Source organism: Chiroxiphia lanceolata, chromosome 1 (assembly GCF_009829145.1).
Source record: "Chiroxiphia lanceolata isolate bChiLan1 chromosome 1, bChiLan1.pri, whole genome shotgun sequence".
In the NCBI taxonomy this organism is placed as follows: Eukaryota; Metazoa; Chordata; class Aves; order Passeriformes; family Pipridae; genus Chiroxiphia; species Chiroxiphia lanceolata.
Genome location: NC_045637.1, coordinates 66,484,371 through 66,498,146, shown reverse-complemented (window position 1 = coordinate 66,498,146; position 13,776 = coordinate 66,484,371). Strand labels below are relative to the sequence as shown.

Sequence of the window (13,776 nt, the reverse complement as noted above, 5' to 3'; positions counted from 1 at the left end):
ACCTACTCTCTTTCAGTTTAAAGCCATTCCCCTTGTCCTATCACTATATGTCCTCGTAAAAAGTTTTTTTTTATAGAGGTAAAGATAAACCTAAATAAAAACCAGTAAATTCAAACAGAAGAGCAATATATGTGGTATATTTTCTAATCAAGAACTTCTGTTTTGTAGGTATAAATGCACCAGCATTGTTCCATATAACACTGTATTAAAAATATCACCAAGGATTCAAAATACATAAAATGTGCACTAAAAAAATCCAGTCTGGACAGTGAAATTTTGTCATATACTAGCTGTGACCTCCAAAGCATAAAATTTCCAGCCTGTGCATCTTGCTAGGTAATTCCAGGGAATTTATTTGCCCTGTGAAGGTAACTGTTTTTCATGACATAACCCAGCTGGGCAGAATATTAAAGATTATTATAAAATAAAGGCACTGGAAACAAGTATGTGTTATTGCAATTAACCAGGCACTTTATTACAAAATAGTCTGCAACACAGAGAAGTAAAGAAGAGTCCTTCAAAACAACTCAATGAAACATGAAAGTAGATAATTTTTGTACAGAACATAGTTTAATAATTCCTTCATCAAGAGGATGGGAATCACTGAATGAAACCAAGTAAATTACTTCAAATGGTCTGTGAATTTAAAACAAAAACCCCAACAACAAAAAAAACCCCACAAACAAGAAGGTATTAACAAAATTGTGTATTCTTTATAAGTCCTTGTATAGTATCCGAACTTCTGAACAAAGTTGATTTTGGTCCACTCTATCAAAACAAACTAGAGAGAAAAGTCACCTAAAGGCATAGCATTTATTTTCAAACCTGAAAAAATTATAAAATAAATATCAATCAGTTAGTCCAGGATAGTTTTGAAATCTTGACAAACAGACGGTTCTGTCACTGTCTTCAGTAGCGTCATAGTATCCTTTGAGATCTTCCTGAATAGTTGCATCTTACCTACCAAAATATCAGAAACAATTCATTATAAGTGCAAGTAACTATCAGTTGTCATTTAGGGAAAATACTAATGAAGTAATGAAATCAATAATAGCTAAATCCAATTAAAAAATTGAAATATCTGGAATATGGGGATAATAAAAGCTGAAATAAAATGTTACCACTCTTCTATCTTTAAATAAGGCTAATAAATAAAAAGGTTCAAAATTGTACATGAAAATATTAACAAAGAAAACCAAGGAGTAAATTCCTCCTACTTTCATTTCTTGTAACACTACTTTGTTTGGATTTGAGAACTTCATTAAATATTTTCAAAAAGTATAAGACCATTTATTCAATAACTTTATCCGCCAAAAAAGGCCTTCTGTCAAACCACAGTTACTTTGAAAGACCCTGTTTTAAACAATGCTAAGGACAAGGGACAGGTCCTTATCTGTCAAAGGAAAGTATTCCCAAACTGTTTCTTTTCCCCTCTACTTTCAGATATGTCATCAAAGTAGCCTATGCCTGGAATTGACATATGCAAAAAAAGATTAAAAAAAATAAAATCATGTGGAAAATGCACCTTTTGCTATAAGACTGGAAACAGCAATTCTCCCCACTGTGTTTCCATGCAGGAGAAGAGAGGCTAACTGGAAAGCCACCCTTATGGTGGAAAATACTGAAGACTAAATGAGATTATCAGGAATTAATTTTTTATAGGAGAACATAACAGTTTGAAACACAGGTCAGTGAATGTCCCATCAACAGAATTACAGGTAGTAAAAAGGACTTTTTAAAGATTAGGAGGAACACGTAAAATCCTAGCAACAGTTTAAGTCCGTCACCTAAACAGTCTCAGCAAAATTGTCAATGGTGCAGAAAGGCAGAAGTGCTCAGTAAACATTTGTGCTGTACTTGGAAAGGAGACAGATGATGTATTTATATCTTATCATGATAAAGAAAGACTCTTGCTCCTTTCCCTGCTGGTAATAATAGGAGAGATGTTAAACAGTAACTATGTTTTAAATACTTAACTCTGAAGAATGATGACCACTCGTAATGACAAGCCCCTGAAGCTGATATTTAACAGGTTTGGGAATTGGGGGAAGAACCTCCTCCCCAAAACCTATGAGCTTGGTATTAATTTCCTGTGGAGAGTAATGGAAAGGCATGTGCAGGGACACAAAAACCCCCATGTTTAATTACTATCAACAATATGATCTTACAGGGGTAATAGGTTTTATACAGCCAATACAAACTCAAAAGTGACAACAAAAAAATGTAGCTGTTAAGTCAACATAGGGGCTATTACCAGCCTTAGTTATCCTGTGCTACAGATTACCGTACAGAGATACTGAGCTAACTTTACAGGACCACACCTGAGTTAGTGACTTCCCTGTCATGACTATTCCAACATCTACATGTGCTACCTGATTTCCAGAAGTAAGACAAAAATTTTTGTCTTACTTCATAGTAGAAATGAGTCAATGCCTGCTAATTGTTTAGGTAGCTATGAAGCAAAGATCTCTAAACCCTTGACCTTTCAGCAGTTTACCTGAAGTCTCAGACATTTACAAAAGAAAATGGGCCCTGTAGATAAAAAGACTGGGTTGTCTTGACATTGTGGATGTGATGAACAGATAGATTCTGCCTTAGAGAAGGTAAGATTTATGAAAGAATAGCTGGAAATTACTCTTTTCAAGAAAACATCACCACTGACTTCCTACTGACCTTTGGACTTTTCCTGCTCCACCTCCACAATACTCAGCAGTTAATACTCAGAGTGTTAATAGGCTTTTCCAGGAATTTAGGAAGAAGGATGATTCCATTTCTCAAGGGCAATTCTCACTGCCAGAGAAGCCAACTGATAGATGGTCAGCCTTCCCTCTTTCCCTTCTTGGGTTAGAAACTGTGCACACAGGCTTGGACCACATGCAAGTTTCAGGCCAGTACCGCAGTTAAGCAAGCAGCAGAAGGAGCCTAGTGACAACCACTATTCACACTAGGGAAACTGCACCTTACTTCCCAGCCCATTTTCCCTGCCACTTGTGGTGGAGGGGTTCTGTGGAGGGCAGAAACCACTTTTATGGCAGATGCATGCAGCCATGGAAGACAAGATTCTGCTGAGCAATAACGCTGCCTGGGGCTGTGCCTTCACCCTGAAGGTACTGTCAGATTCAACAGTAAAGCATGCACAGAGAAGGATGAGGGAGCTTTGGCTTGGATTGTGGTCTGCCAGTCAAAGATCCCAAGAGCAAAACTTTCATCATTAAAGACGAAAACTCAAATGTGCCCTATATGGATCTTGGAGAAGTGAGGCAGCTCCCATAGAAGCCATTGTCCTACAGGGTATGACTACTGCATTCCCTGCTTAGTTTTTCAGTTCCCGCCCTCTCCAAGTGAAGCAAGCAGCCACCCCCGGTACTTCTCCTCAGCAGTGAGCAGACATGGGGCCTCTGGTTTTGGTGTCAGTGAGTAACTCAGAGAAGGAGCTTCTCTGGGAGAGGCTGCTGGAGTTCTGCTCCATACAGAAAGTCCATAGCTGTCAAGAACATGGTTGGTAGAATCCCAATCATCAGTCTGTTTCCTGTCAAAGTTTAAGTGACATCTTGATACATTCACACTGCACCACCAAAAATCAGACTGTGCACTCAGGCATTGCTGCAAGCCTTTGATCTGGGAAGAAAATGTTTCCTTTCAAAAGGAGAACTGCTCTCTTTTGGGGGCACTGGTCCTCAGTACAGGTATCAAAGTAAGCTTATGATACATTTCAAATCAAATAGACGTTATTCTGGAATGAGACTGAAGAATTTCTCAGTATTGTATAATAAAACTGCCCAAGCAAAGACTCATTCAGAGTGCAAACTACAGAATCAGCATTGAGAGTCTGGGCTTCAGCGCAGCTAAATTCATCAACAGTACTGAACTGCTTCAGGAAAACCTCCTGCTGTTCACTTTTAGCATCTTAGAACTGAAAATTCCATTATTTCTGTGGCTGGCCAATGGACAGACCACACAACTGCTTAAGGAGAGAGCTCCCCAGAAGCCAGGGACACAGGCAGCTTCTTTACCAAGTAGAAGTGTCAGAGGCATGCCAACACCACAACTCTGTAAGAATACAGCACATGAAGTGCAGCCAAGTGCTTCTGTTTCAAAGTGACCCCAGTGACACTTTTTTTGGTAAGAGTTTAAATAGTCAGAGGAGCTTATTTAGTTGCCTGTTAATCTACATTTTTAAAAATAGGAGCCTGAGAATTTATATTTCATTTAGTTAAACCTGCTGAGAATGCTTATATGATTACCCCAATCTTATTAAGCCTTCTGAACTGTACGAACTTTTTAAGTGCCAAGCATCAAGAACTGTCCTGTAAGGACAAGGTTCTAGAACACGCAGTGCTGAAAAACATACCATTTTAATTTGCCTACTTATCCTTAGTAAATTTGATTAAAATCAGAAAGCATATTAATGTACATTTTATAACAACATTTTATGATGAGAAAACTTGAAAAATCCATTACTTGCCAATATTTATTAAAATTAATCTTAGATGAAACTGTAAAAATAGTTGAATACTTACAGACTTTTAAGGGCTTTAGCAGGCATTTGTAAATAACTTTGTGATTTGACAGTTTGACAATGAAGGCATGGTAGCAGAGCCATTCTGCTGCCTCAGAAGGGAACATGTCAGATGCACCTCTGTTACCTAAAGCAATCCCTAGAGACAGAACAGGAAAATAACATCACTGAAAACGATGAGTATCAGGAAGAATGTCTGATCTCTCCTCTTTTTCTGTAAAACTATTTCAAGACTTTTTACTAAAAACCTATTTAGTCAATGATACTGCTCTTAAGTCAGCAGAAAACTAAAAACTAAAGCCTGAATCTCAATCTTCAGAAAACTGAGTTTAAGAAGAAAAATGGACTGTGATTCTTATCATACACTCCATATTTTTCATTACTGATCTTTATCTAAAAATTACATTATCAGACTGCACATTCAAGATGCTTCATTTGTCTAAAAAAACCCCCCAAAACCAACTACTTCATTGTCATTAACAACCTATACCTGTATTTTTTGCTTTCAGGATAGCATAGCAGCACGACGCAGTCTCAGAGATGATCCTTAGGAAGAAATAAGGATTTTTTCTAACTTGCTGGTTGAACGGAAGTTGGAGAACACAGGCATGGAACCTGTTCACAAAAACCAGCCTATTTAATCAAAAGTCATTTGAGATTTCAAGTGCAACTATGATTACATACCTTAGGCACTATACAACATTTAAAAGCACCCAACAGTCTTTAGCTATATCAACACTGTTACCGTATGACACCTCTCCCAGATATACACATTTCTGGAGTGTCAGACACACAGGATATTTGTTTCTAGGTTTTATGTTGAATGAAGATCTTGAAGCCATCTGCCTTGGTAACAGAATTCTCTTCTGAGGACAACAACTGTCTTACGTGCAGGGAAAAATAAACTACACATCCTCACCAATTCCATATCACAGACCATGCCACCAGACAACACCCACATGAAAGAGTTTGAGATGAAATAAAAACAAAGGAAAATTCCATGACAAATTCTGTTCAGGTATACAGGAAAACAGAGTTCCAAATGATGTGGTGTTCCAGAGACCAGGATACTCCCTATTTTGTGTATTTGGAAGCCAATTCTACAGAAATTATTTGTATCGTATGCCTCTTTATACCTGTTTGAAAACACTTTAAAACTGCTGACTTTTTTTCCCCCTTTTTTTTTCTTCAGACTCCAAATATAGCCAATTACAATGCTGACTTTTAATTATTCAACAATGTATATACTTGTTCATTAAATTAGTGTATTGCAATCACTTTAAAAAATTCTGACATTTTCAAATATTTAAAGCTGCATTGAGGTCTCTGGCTGAAGTAACCTGACATGCAGCTGTAGACAGTTTTTAAAATAAGATATTAAGACCATTGTTAGAATGTTACCCTAAAAGCATATAGAAGTAACTAAGTAATCATATCCAACATCACAGAAAAACCATAAGTCATTCAACACAAAAGTATGACACATCGGTGCTGTACTAGACAAGCCCAATTACACTTCTTGGACAAAGAATACAGTTTGAATATAGACCAAGACGATTTTAGGAACAAAACTAAAATGTCACTTTCTAACAAGTACGAGTCTAGTGAAAGATCTGTTAAAACAATAAAAAAAATTACTGCTGCCAATCATTCAAAGTTTTCAATGCACGGAGTTTAGTATTTTCTCCCAGCCTGCTTAGCAGTTTTAATTTCTCTCTCTTATCTTTGTTTAAAACATTCATTTCCTCTGCTGATCAAGACCAGCCCACAGAGACCAAGATACTACCAGCTAAGGAGCAACTAAGACATTATCAGCAGGTAAGAAACTGCAGTTAACTTGGTAGAATGAAACTTCACTTTACCTAGTTATACTGGCCAAAGTTCTATATGAATTTAATAGATACAAAGTTCTAAATATAAACTGATTAATATTTAACTGGTCTAAATATAAAATGGTTAATAAGGCTTCCTATCATACTCCTGAAGCAAAACAAACTGGTTTTGTTGAAGTCAGTTGTCAATACCAAGAGATATTGAAAATCTAGTTAAACACTTACAATCACTTAAACACACACATCAACATAATCCTGTATCCTAAATCTAATACTCTTACTTAAGAAGTGTTGAAACAAGAATAACTTGACTTGCTACAGATATTTACTAATGCACACATTACACATATATATACACTGCACATTTATATGACACACTTTTTTCTAATCCATAGCTCCTCCGTGTGTTAAGAAAGAGTAATGAAATATTGACAGTTACTACAGAAGACCGTGACTCACCTGTAAGCCTGAAGTAAAAATATCTTGTAGATGTTAATGAGAACTGTTCTAAGGCTGTTGATCTAGAACAGAAACAGAGCCTTAAGAATATTTTAGTGTCATAATAGGATTTGTTGAAGATCTAGATAAAAAACATTTTATGCTAAACTTCAAAAATTTCTTTTATGCAACTAAGTTAGCAGGCTCAGTTCTGGAAGGCCCTACAATGCAATTGATGTCAACAGTCCCAAATTATACAGATTACCTCTTAAAATAAACTCTTTATGTTACAACTCAAAGCAGTTTTAATGCTCTTCATCCATAATCACAATATTTCCAAACATCCATTTTCATATTCTCACCTGTAAATCAAGAAATAAACAATGACATTTCAGTTTGAGGACTGCAATCAGTTTGTTTTTCATGTTTTTCCCAGCTGTTCTACTTGAATTGAAGGAAAGACTTGATCTGATAGAAGTATAGGAGTAGCTAGAAAAAAAAAAGAAAAAAAAGTAGTTAAACTCTGTGGGCTAATAGACCATATTAAATTCTGTAAAGTAAGCCTCATTTAACTTCCCACGTTACAGAGATTCCTGCTAATCAACGAGCCAGTAGCTAAAAGATGGCCATAACTAAATTCAGTGTTGAAAAAGACTAGACACTGTGGCTTTAAGGGTATTATTACCTAACGAACAGCTTCAATATCTCAGGGCTGAATAACTCACCCTGCTAAAAAAAAGCCAAACCAATAACCTTAAACACAAACAAAATGTATTTCTAAAACACATAGTCTAGTCAGAGCATTATTAATTACTCCAGTGACAATAAGGTTATAATCTATGATCCATGCAATGCAGGATCTTAGGTTTGAAGCCATCTTAGTTGCTGGGACAATACCAGTGTTCCAGTTACTTAAGTCAAGCTTATCAAAAGTAAGGTAGTCCTAGTAACAAACACCGTGGTGGACTTGGCAGTCCTGGGTTAATGGTTGGATTTGATGATCTTAAAAGTCTTTTCCAACATAAAAAATTCTATGATTTTATGATTCTGATTAGTGTCTCCAAGACCAGTAGCGTCGATGCCATTTATCAACATAAACTGTTTCTTTCAGAAACACAGCTAGTGAATACATCTCTTTGGCTGCTGGTTTTAGTCCTTTACTATGGAAAATCAGGTCATACAAATTCCTTTCCTACACTGACCAAGCTTTTCTGTTTAGGAAGACTACTGAAGAACTTTACCATTCAGCTGGTGGAAAATATCCTCCTAGTTTCCCACTTAAATGCATGAAGCGCTGTTTATACTAAAAATGGTCAATAAGGCAGCAATATTATGCTTGAGTTTAAACAGTTCTTTTCAATCTTTAGCAAATGTCTAATGCCACCTCTAGTAGTCCATGTAAAGGGTCTACAGAGCTTTTTAGTAGGATACATTCTCCTGTCTTGAGTTCTATGCCATTTCGAGCTGTTTTGTGTAGATAGTTAACTCTCCCCTACACTACCATCTGAAGGGAACACCTCTGATGTTGAAAAGATTACTAGTCCCTCCAGTCTATACCAAATTAGTCCCAAACTGTAGCAATCCCAATCCCTACCTGAAGCATAATACTTCCTGCTTCTTTTAGGAAGGTACAAAAAATAATAATTTCAAAACTATAAATATAGCTATATGACATCAAGTACAACACAGTGCATAGTGGTGACAGAAGCTGAACTGAGGTGATTGAACAAACTTTTTCAGAACCATGAGGCCATCATGTGGTATATGCCTTCTGATCACTAGTGAGTTAGACACATTTGAGGGTGTTAATGATATGCACATTCCACCAGGGTGGAATGAAGAAAATAGCAAGCCTCACAACAGAATAAAGTGTTTAGATTACTGTATAAGAATCAGAATTGTAAAATATATTTTGCAGTTAATTCAATTACACCATTCACAAGACACCCTTGTGCCTATCACACTATGTACAATACATTGTAAAGCTGACACTGGAGTTTACAACTCTATTTACCTGGAGTAATCGCAGTAAACCTCAAGTGTCTGTATATCTAATAATAAACCACACCACGGGATCAAACGATGATCTGGCAGCTGTTTAAATTTGGGACATCCTGGGATATCATCAACAGGAAAATTCACGACTGTCTTATTTGGGTTTATTAAAAAGCCATACTCAGGAATACCTGTTGCTAGAGTCCTAAAACAGACATAAACAGTTAGCCTAACTCTCGCCACAAAATCAAACAAGATCTAGCAGAAAAGGTCAGAAATCAAAGAATAAAGGGAACCTTTATTCTAGGTTAACTCTAGGTTAAGGAACACAGCTAGAAATAAACAAAAGTGAAGATATTAGAGGTAAATACATATATAAAATAAACTTTAGGAGAATGGAGAAGAAATTTCACAGATTAATGCAAATTTCACAAATTAATGCAAATTAAGCACTTCAGCCATGAAACATTTGAGACAAGCTGCATAAACCACACTCACAGAAACCACTGAGATCATAATCACTGGAAAAAGACAGATAAGAGTTATTGCTTTTGAAAGTTAACAAAACAAAAGAGAACCCATATAACAGTAACCTCATTTATTTGATGACAGGTTTTGAACTTAGTGGAGAAAGTTTCCCCTAAGGATGTTTTCATTGGCAGAATGCCTGCTGATTATCTACCCCTACTGGATTAGTGGTGTCATGGACAAGCAGTAATTTGTCTTACTTGGCAATGTACTTATGTGCAGGCTTCGTCCTTTTAAAGACTCAGAGGAAGAGTTAGGCTCTTCTTCTTGGGGTGCCATAGTTGTAATGCTGTCTCCTCATAATTAATTTATTGAGTCCTCGTGTTGCAATACTACACTAGACAAAACTGTTACTACTCTATTTGTGGCACAGAGTTCGTAGGATCTGTAAGCAGTTCTGGAAAACTCCCAGAGAAGATGCTGCTTCTCTACAGAAAATAACACAGATGGTGCAGAAGTTGATATAGAACAATGCAGGCAACTTCAAAGGGCAAGTAGGACAACATCTGCAATACTACTGCAAATTACATTATGCTGAAAACATGCTATAAAGATTATTAGCTTGAGGCACCCCCCGCCTCTTAGTTCAGTTTATCATTTCCAGAACCGCAAACCCACAGATCCCTAGAAATTTCTTTCTGTTCTGATAAGGAAATGAGGATAAGTGAAGTCTTAAAAGTACATTGTCCACTATTTCATACAATTTATCCTTCAATCTGTACTTAACTGATTCCTCCATCACATTTCAGGTTCACAAGAGAGTTGCATCTTTCTCACTATTGAAAAGCATGATGCAACTGACTGCTTTGCAGATCCTAAGCTTCAAGACCTGTCCTTTGGATCCATTAAATTGGCTTTGGCATCGGCAGAACTCTCCTTGGACTGACTGTACACTCCTACCTATGGTAAGTAGGAACCTCTTTTGGGTTTTAAAAGAAATTTTAAAGAAATTTAAAAGAATTTTAAAAGAAAAGGTAGTTCTGAAGCACTCTACAGAATTACTGGTTTAAAACTTCTGTGTGAACTGCATGCTGCCATGCTATTGGTATCTTCAGATACTCATCATGAAATGTTAATGACCAGAAAATTCTTAGCAATATTGGATCAGACAAAAGTTGCACTCTTCCCCAGGGAACAGAAAGTAGCAGCACATCTGCTCAATAGAAACATTTTAGGAATATAAATAAGGTATCTTCAAAATTTGAGGGAAATTGGTCTTAAAAGACACCTGTCAGCTGCTTTGGTTACTAGTGCACTACTAATTTTTGCTGGAAGCTCCATCAATGTCAGTAGGTAGGTCCCTAATTTAAACTTCAGCAGGAATCCCCTACCATCTGAGCTGCAACAGATTGTTAGCTGGCTATCAAGAATGCAGGTATTAGGATTCTTCCCAAGCATACGCTTACAGTAAGTAAGGACTCCAAAACAGCCCTTGACTGTTAACTCATAAAACAAATACACCTATATGCATAAGCATGTATAAAGACTAAAAAGAATTATGTAAAAGGCGTTAATGCTTATTACTTTAAAGACTGTCTTTAATAGCATACCTTAGAAAAGTTCTTGCCTGCAATAAATGGGGTGTAACCAGCAAAAAGTCATCAATGAGACGTATTAGGACTCTGTAATCAAGAAGAAACTGATATCAGATTTTTTAATATGTAATCCTTTCAAATTTTTGTCATACTCTTTAGAGCAATAATGTGCCCATTTTAATTCACAAGATGGTAGAGGCCAATATGATCTCCAAATCCAGACTCATGAAGAAATTCTCAGTTCTGTTTAAAATTCTGAGATTTTCCACTGCCCAGTGATCCTTCCAAGAAGAAATACCAGACAGATGCACTTATCTGGAGTATTCCTACACAATTCTCAGTTTCTTTTTTCTTTCTTAGGATAGAATTCGCAGCAATGATGGGAGATGTCTGAACACAGATAGGTTTCAGGGTCTAGTTCATGCCTAAATACCCTGATCTGGGATTCAGTTTTACCTCCAGTTCACATGGAGGGAAAAGGGACCCCAATATTTTTAGAGATAATAAAGAGGTAAAGCTTTTATCAAGCTAGCTTTCTATCAAGCTCCTAAGAAGCAAGTACATGCAGGGCACAAAGACTGAGAAGATTTACCAAGAATCACACAGGCCTTCAAACAAGAACCAACACCAGTCATAAAAAGTCTGCAATAGAGCTGTGTCCTATGTTAAGACTTACACACAGTGGATTGGAAAGCCAGCAGGCAGAACTCTGGAGTATCAGAAAGCCTGTAACAAACATTGCATCTTGTTTGAGGTCAAAAGACCTCCCTGATGTGGGAATGAGCGTGGTAGAACCATAAACTTCTTAGGTGTACAAAAGCAGCTGGTCTGACTCTCTACAGCGTTCCTAATACGGTTCTCTTTGTAGGAATAATTCTCCTGCCAAAGATACAGTAAAGCTTCTTTTCAGCACTTTTCCTCCTAATCTTATGACAAAAAGGGAAATTGCCACACAAAATAACCACAGTTTCACTGAAGCTGCAGAGATGTTTGTGGGCATCACACTCCTAATGAAGAGCTGGAAATTCTTGAAACTGAAATTTAAACTTCGGAGAAAATTATTAATGCATATACTACATATTCTGCATTACTATAACAGAGCACAGAACAAAGCATCCCTACCCATCCTGCTGCACTCCACAGAGCAATTTGTTTTCCATGTCTCCATAGCATAAGCTGCAAAGTAAGGTTGACAAAATGGAGCCCTGTGGAATTCCACAGCACTGTAAGTAGTACCTAGTAAAGAATAAAAGAAAACAAAAAATCAAGACATGCAACAAGATCACAATAGCCATTAAATATTTTTTATTTCAAGTATAACATATGTTTCAATAAGAAATACACTACACGTTTGCCAGTTAGCCTCACTTATATTTGTTTGTTCTTTCATCTAAGAATCTACATATGGATCTAGAAGTTTAAAGAGCGAAAAAACCCCAACTAATACACATATTCCTTTCATGTTAACAAACTCTAGGAGACAACTGTCATTAAATGAAAGAAATCTTACAGCTGATCTCAAATCACAATGCCTCCTTCAGCTGCAGAGACAGCCTTCCTTTGAGCTTTTTAATTCTTTATGTTACATCTCACACAGTTTCAAAAGAAGTGTTCTTGTACAAAAAACAAAGTGCACTGGGTAGATCTTTCAAACTATAACGTATTTATTTTTAATTTTTGCTGAGGTATTTATCTTTTTTTATACTTGCACAGCATGACCAGGCCAAGGAAAATATTTTCATGTGATTTTTGGTCTTGGTTTGTTTCTTTTGGTGTTTTTTTTCCCCCACAAATAAATATCATTTTAATTTTAGAGAAATTTCTGATGTCTTAGCCCAACAGAGCACGACCTGGTTTTATACATCCCAGCTACACTCTAAATCACATTTATTTCCTCATTTAGCTCCTCAGGAATGAAGCTATATTACTTCTAGTTAGGAAAAATCACTACATCCTGTGAAATGCTAACCTTTATTATTTGTAATTATAGTCAACCTCCCCCCTGCCCTGCTTGAAAAGTTCACTGAAGTTGCAAGTTGTCATTTTGCAAAGAAGTAAATCTTGATTTGTTTCTCATGGCTTCAAGGAGTTCACACAGACATAGCAGAGGGAGGTTAATTAATACTTCTACTTTGTTGCTTGTGTACACCCCATAAGACCACACAGAGTAATAGTAATGTATCAAATCTAGATATGATACTGAAGACAAAGTCCTCCAAGAACTTGTGCCTTTTTCTGTGCTGGCAGCAACAGAAGGGTTATGCCTCACAAAACACACGGGAATTATTTTCACAACACTTCTTTGAAATAGGGAGATGTTATAATGTCCATTTCAACATTACTACATGAATGGCTCGGTGAAGTTGAACAAAACGAAATTATGCATATCAGAGCCACATACTACTTTTGAGCACTGATCTTACCTATGTTTTGAGTCATCTGCAAATTTTCCTAGCAGGAATTTTACTTTTTTACAGACATTTGATAAATGTATCAAATGGTATTCAAAGATTCCTTCTAGGTGCCCAGCTCAACAATCAGTATTTTTCTCAAAACATCAAGTGAGCGTTGACTGTGATAGCTTTTTGAGAACCATCAGTTAAAGAGTCTATTCATTCACTAAACTTATTTATAGTTTTGTTTTTTTTTTCCTGAACAAATGAGAATAAGCTACTTAAAAGGTGCAAACTCATTCCAGTACAAACAGTATTTCTTGTTACAGCTTGACTGAACTCAAGTAAGTGCGAAGCTGGCTTTGTCAGACTGTGCTTTCTGTAAAACCAGTCAACTTTCATGAAACACACTGACGTTGGTTAGTCATTCTTAAAGTCATACCACATCGGCATTCTCGTGATCCTCCCAAAGCGAGTGTAAGCGTCAATGCCAGAAAAACCTATAAATGCTCTTCTGTATGCCTGCTTGAAAGCTT

The 13,776-nt window shown here is 36.6% G+C and overlaps 1 protein-coding gene across 5 annotated transcripts in view; it reads right to left on the bottom strand.

The window, feature by feature from the left end:
- Window positions 1–446: 446 nt before the first annotated feature.
- Window positions 447–13,776, bottom strand: part of TERT (telomerase reverse transcriptase) — a 30,143-nt gene continuing 16,813 nt past the window's right edge. For 2 of the 5 annotated variants that reach the window (XM_032695069.1, XM_032695303.1), the window contains 8 exons: window positions 11,970–12,083; window positions 10,863–10,934; window positions 8,804–8,989; window positions 7,152–7,278; window positions 6,811–6,872; window positions 5,010–5,134; window positions 4,521–4,658; window positions 447–960 (listed from right to left, as the gene is read on the bottom strand). In XM_032695069.1, coding sequence (XP_032550960.1) covers window positions 857–960; window positions 4,521–4,658; window positions 5,010–5,134; window positions 6,811–6,872; window positions 7,152–7,278; window positions 8,804–8,989; window positions 10,863–10,934; window positions 11,970–12,083 — 928 coding nt within the window. In that variant the 3' untranslated portion in view covers window positions 447–856. Of the gene's footprint in view, window positions 961–4,520; window positions 4,659–5,009; window positions 5,135–6,810; window positions 6,873–7,151; window positions 7,279–8,803; window positions 8,990–10,039; window positions 10,213–10,862; window positions 10,935–11,969; window positions 12,084–13,776 lie in introns of those variants that run through there. The other 3 variants (XM_032695227.1, XM_032695150.1, XR_004358353.1) reach the window with 3 other exon arrangements.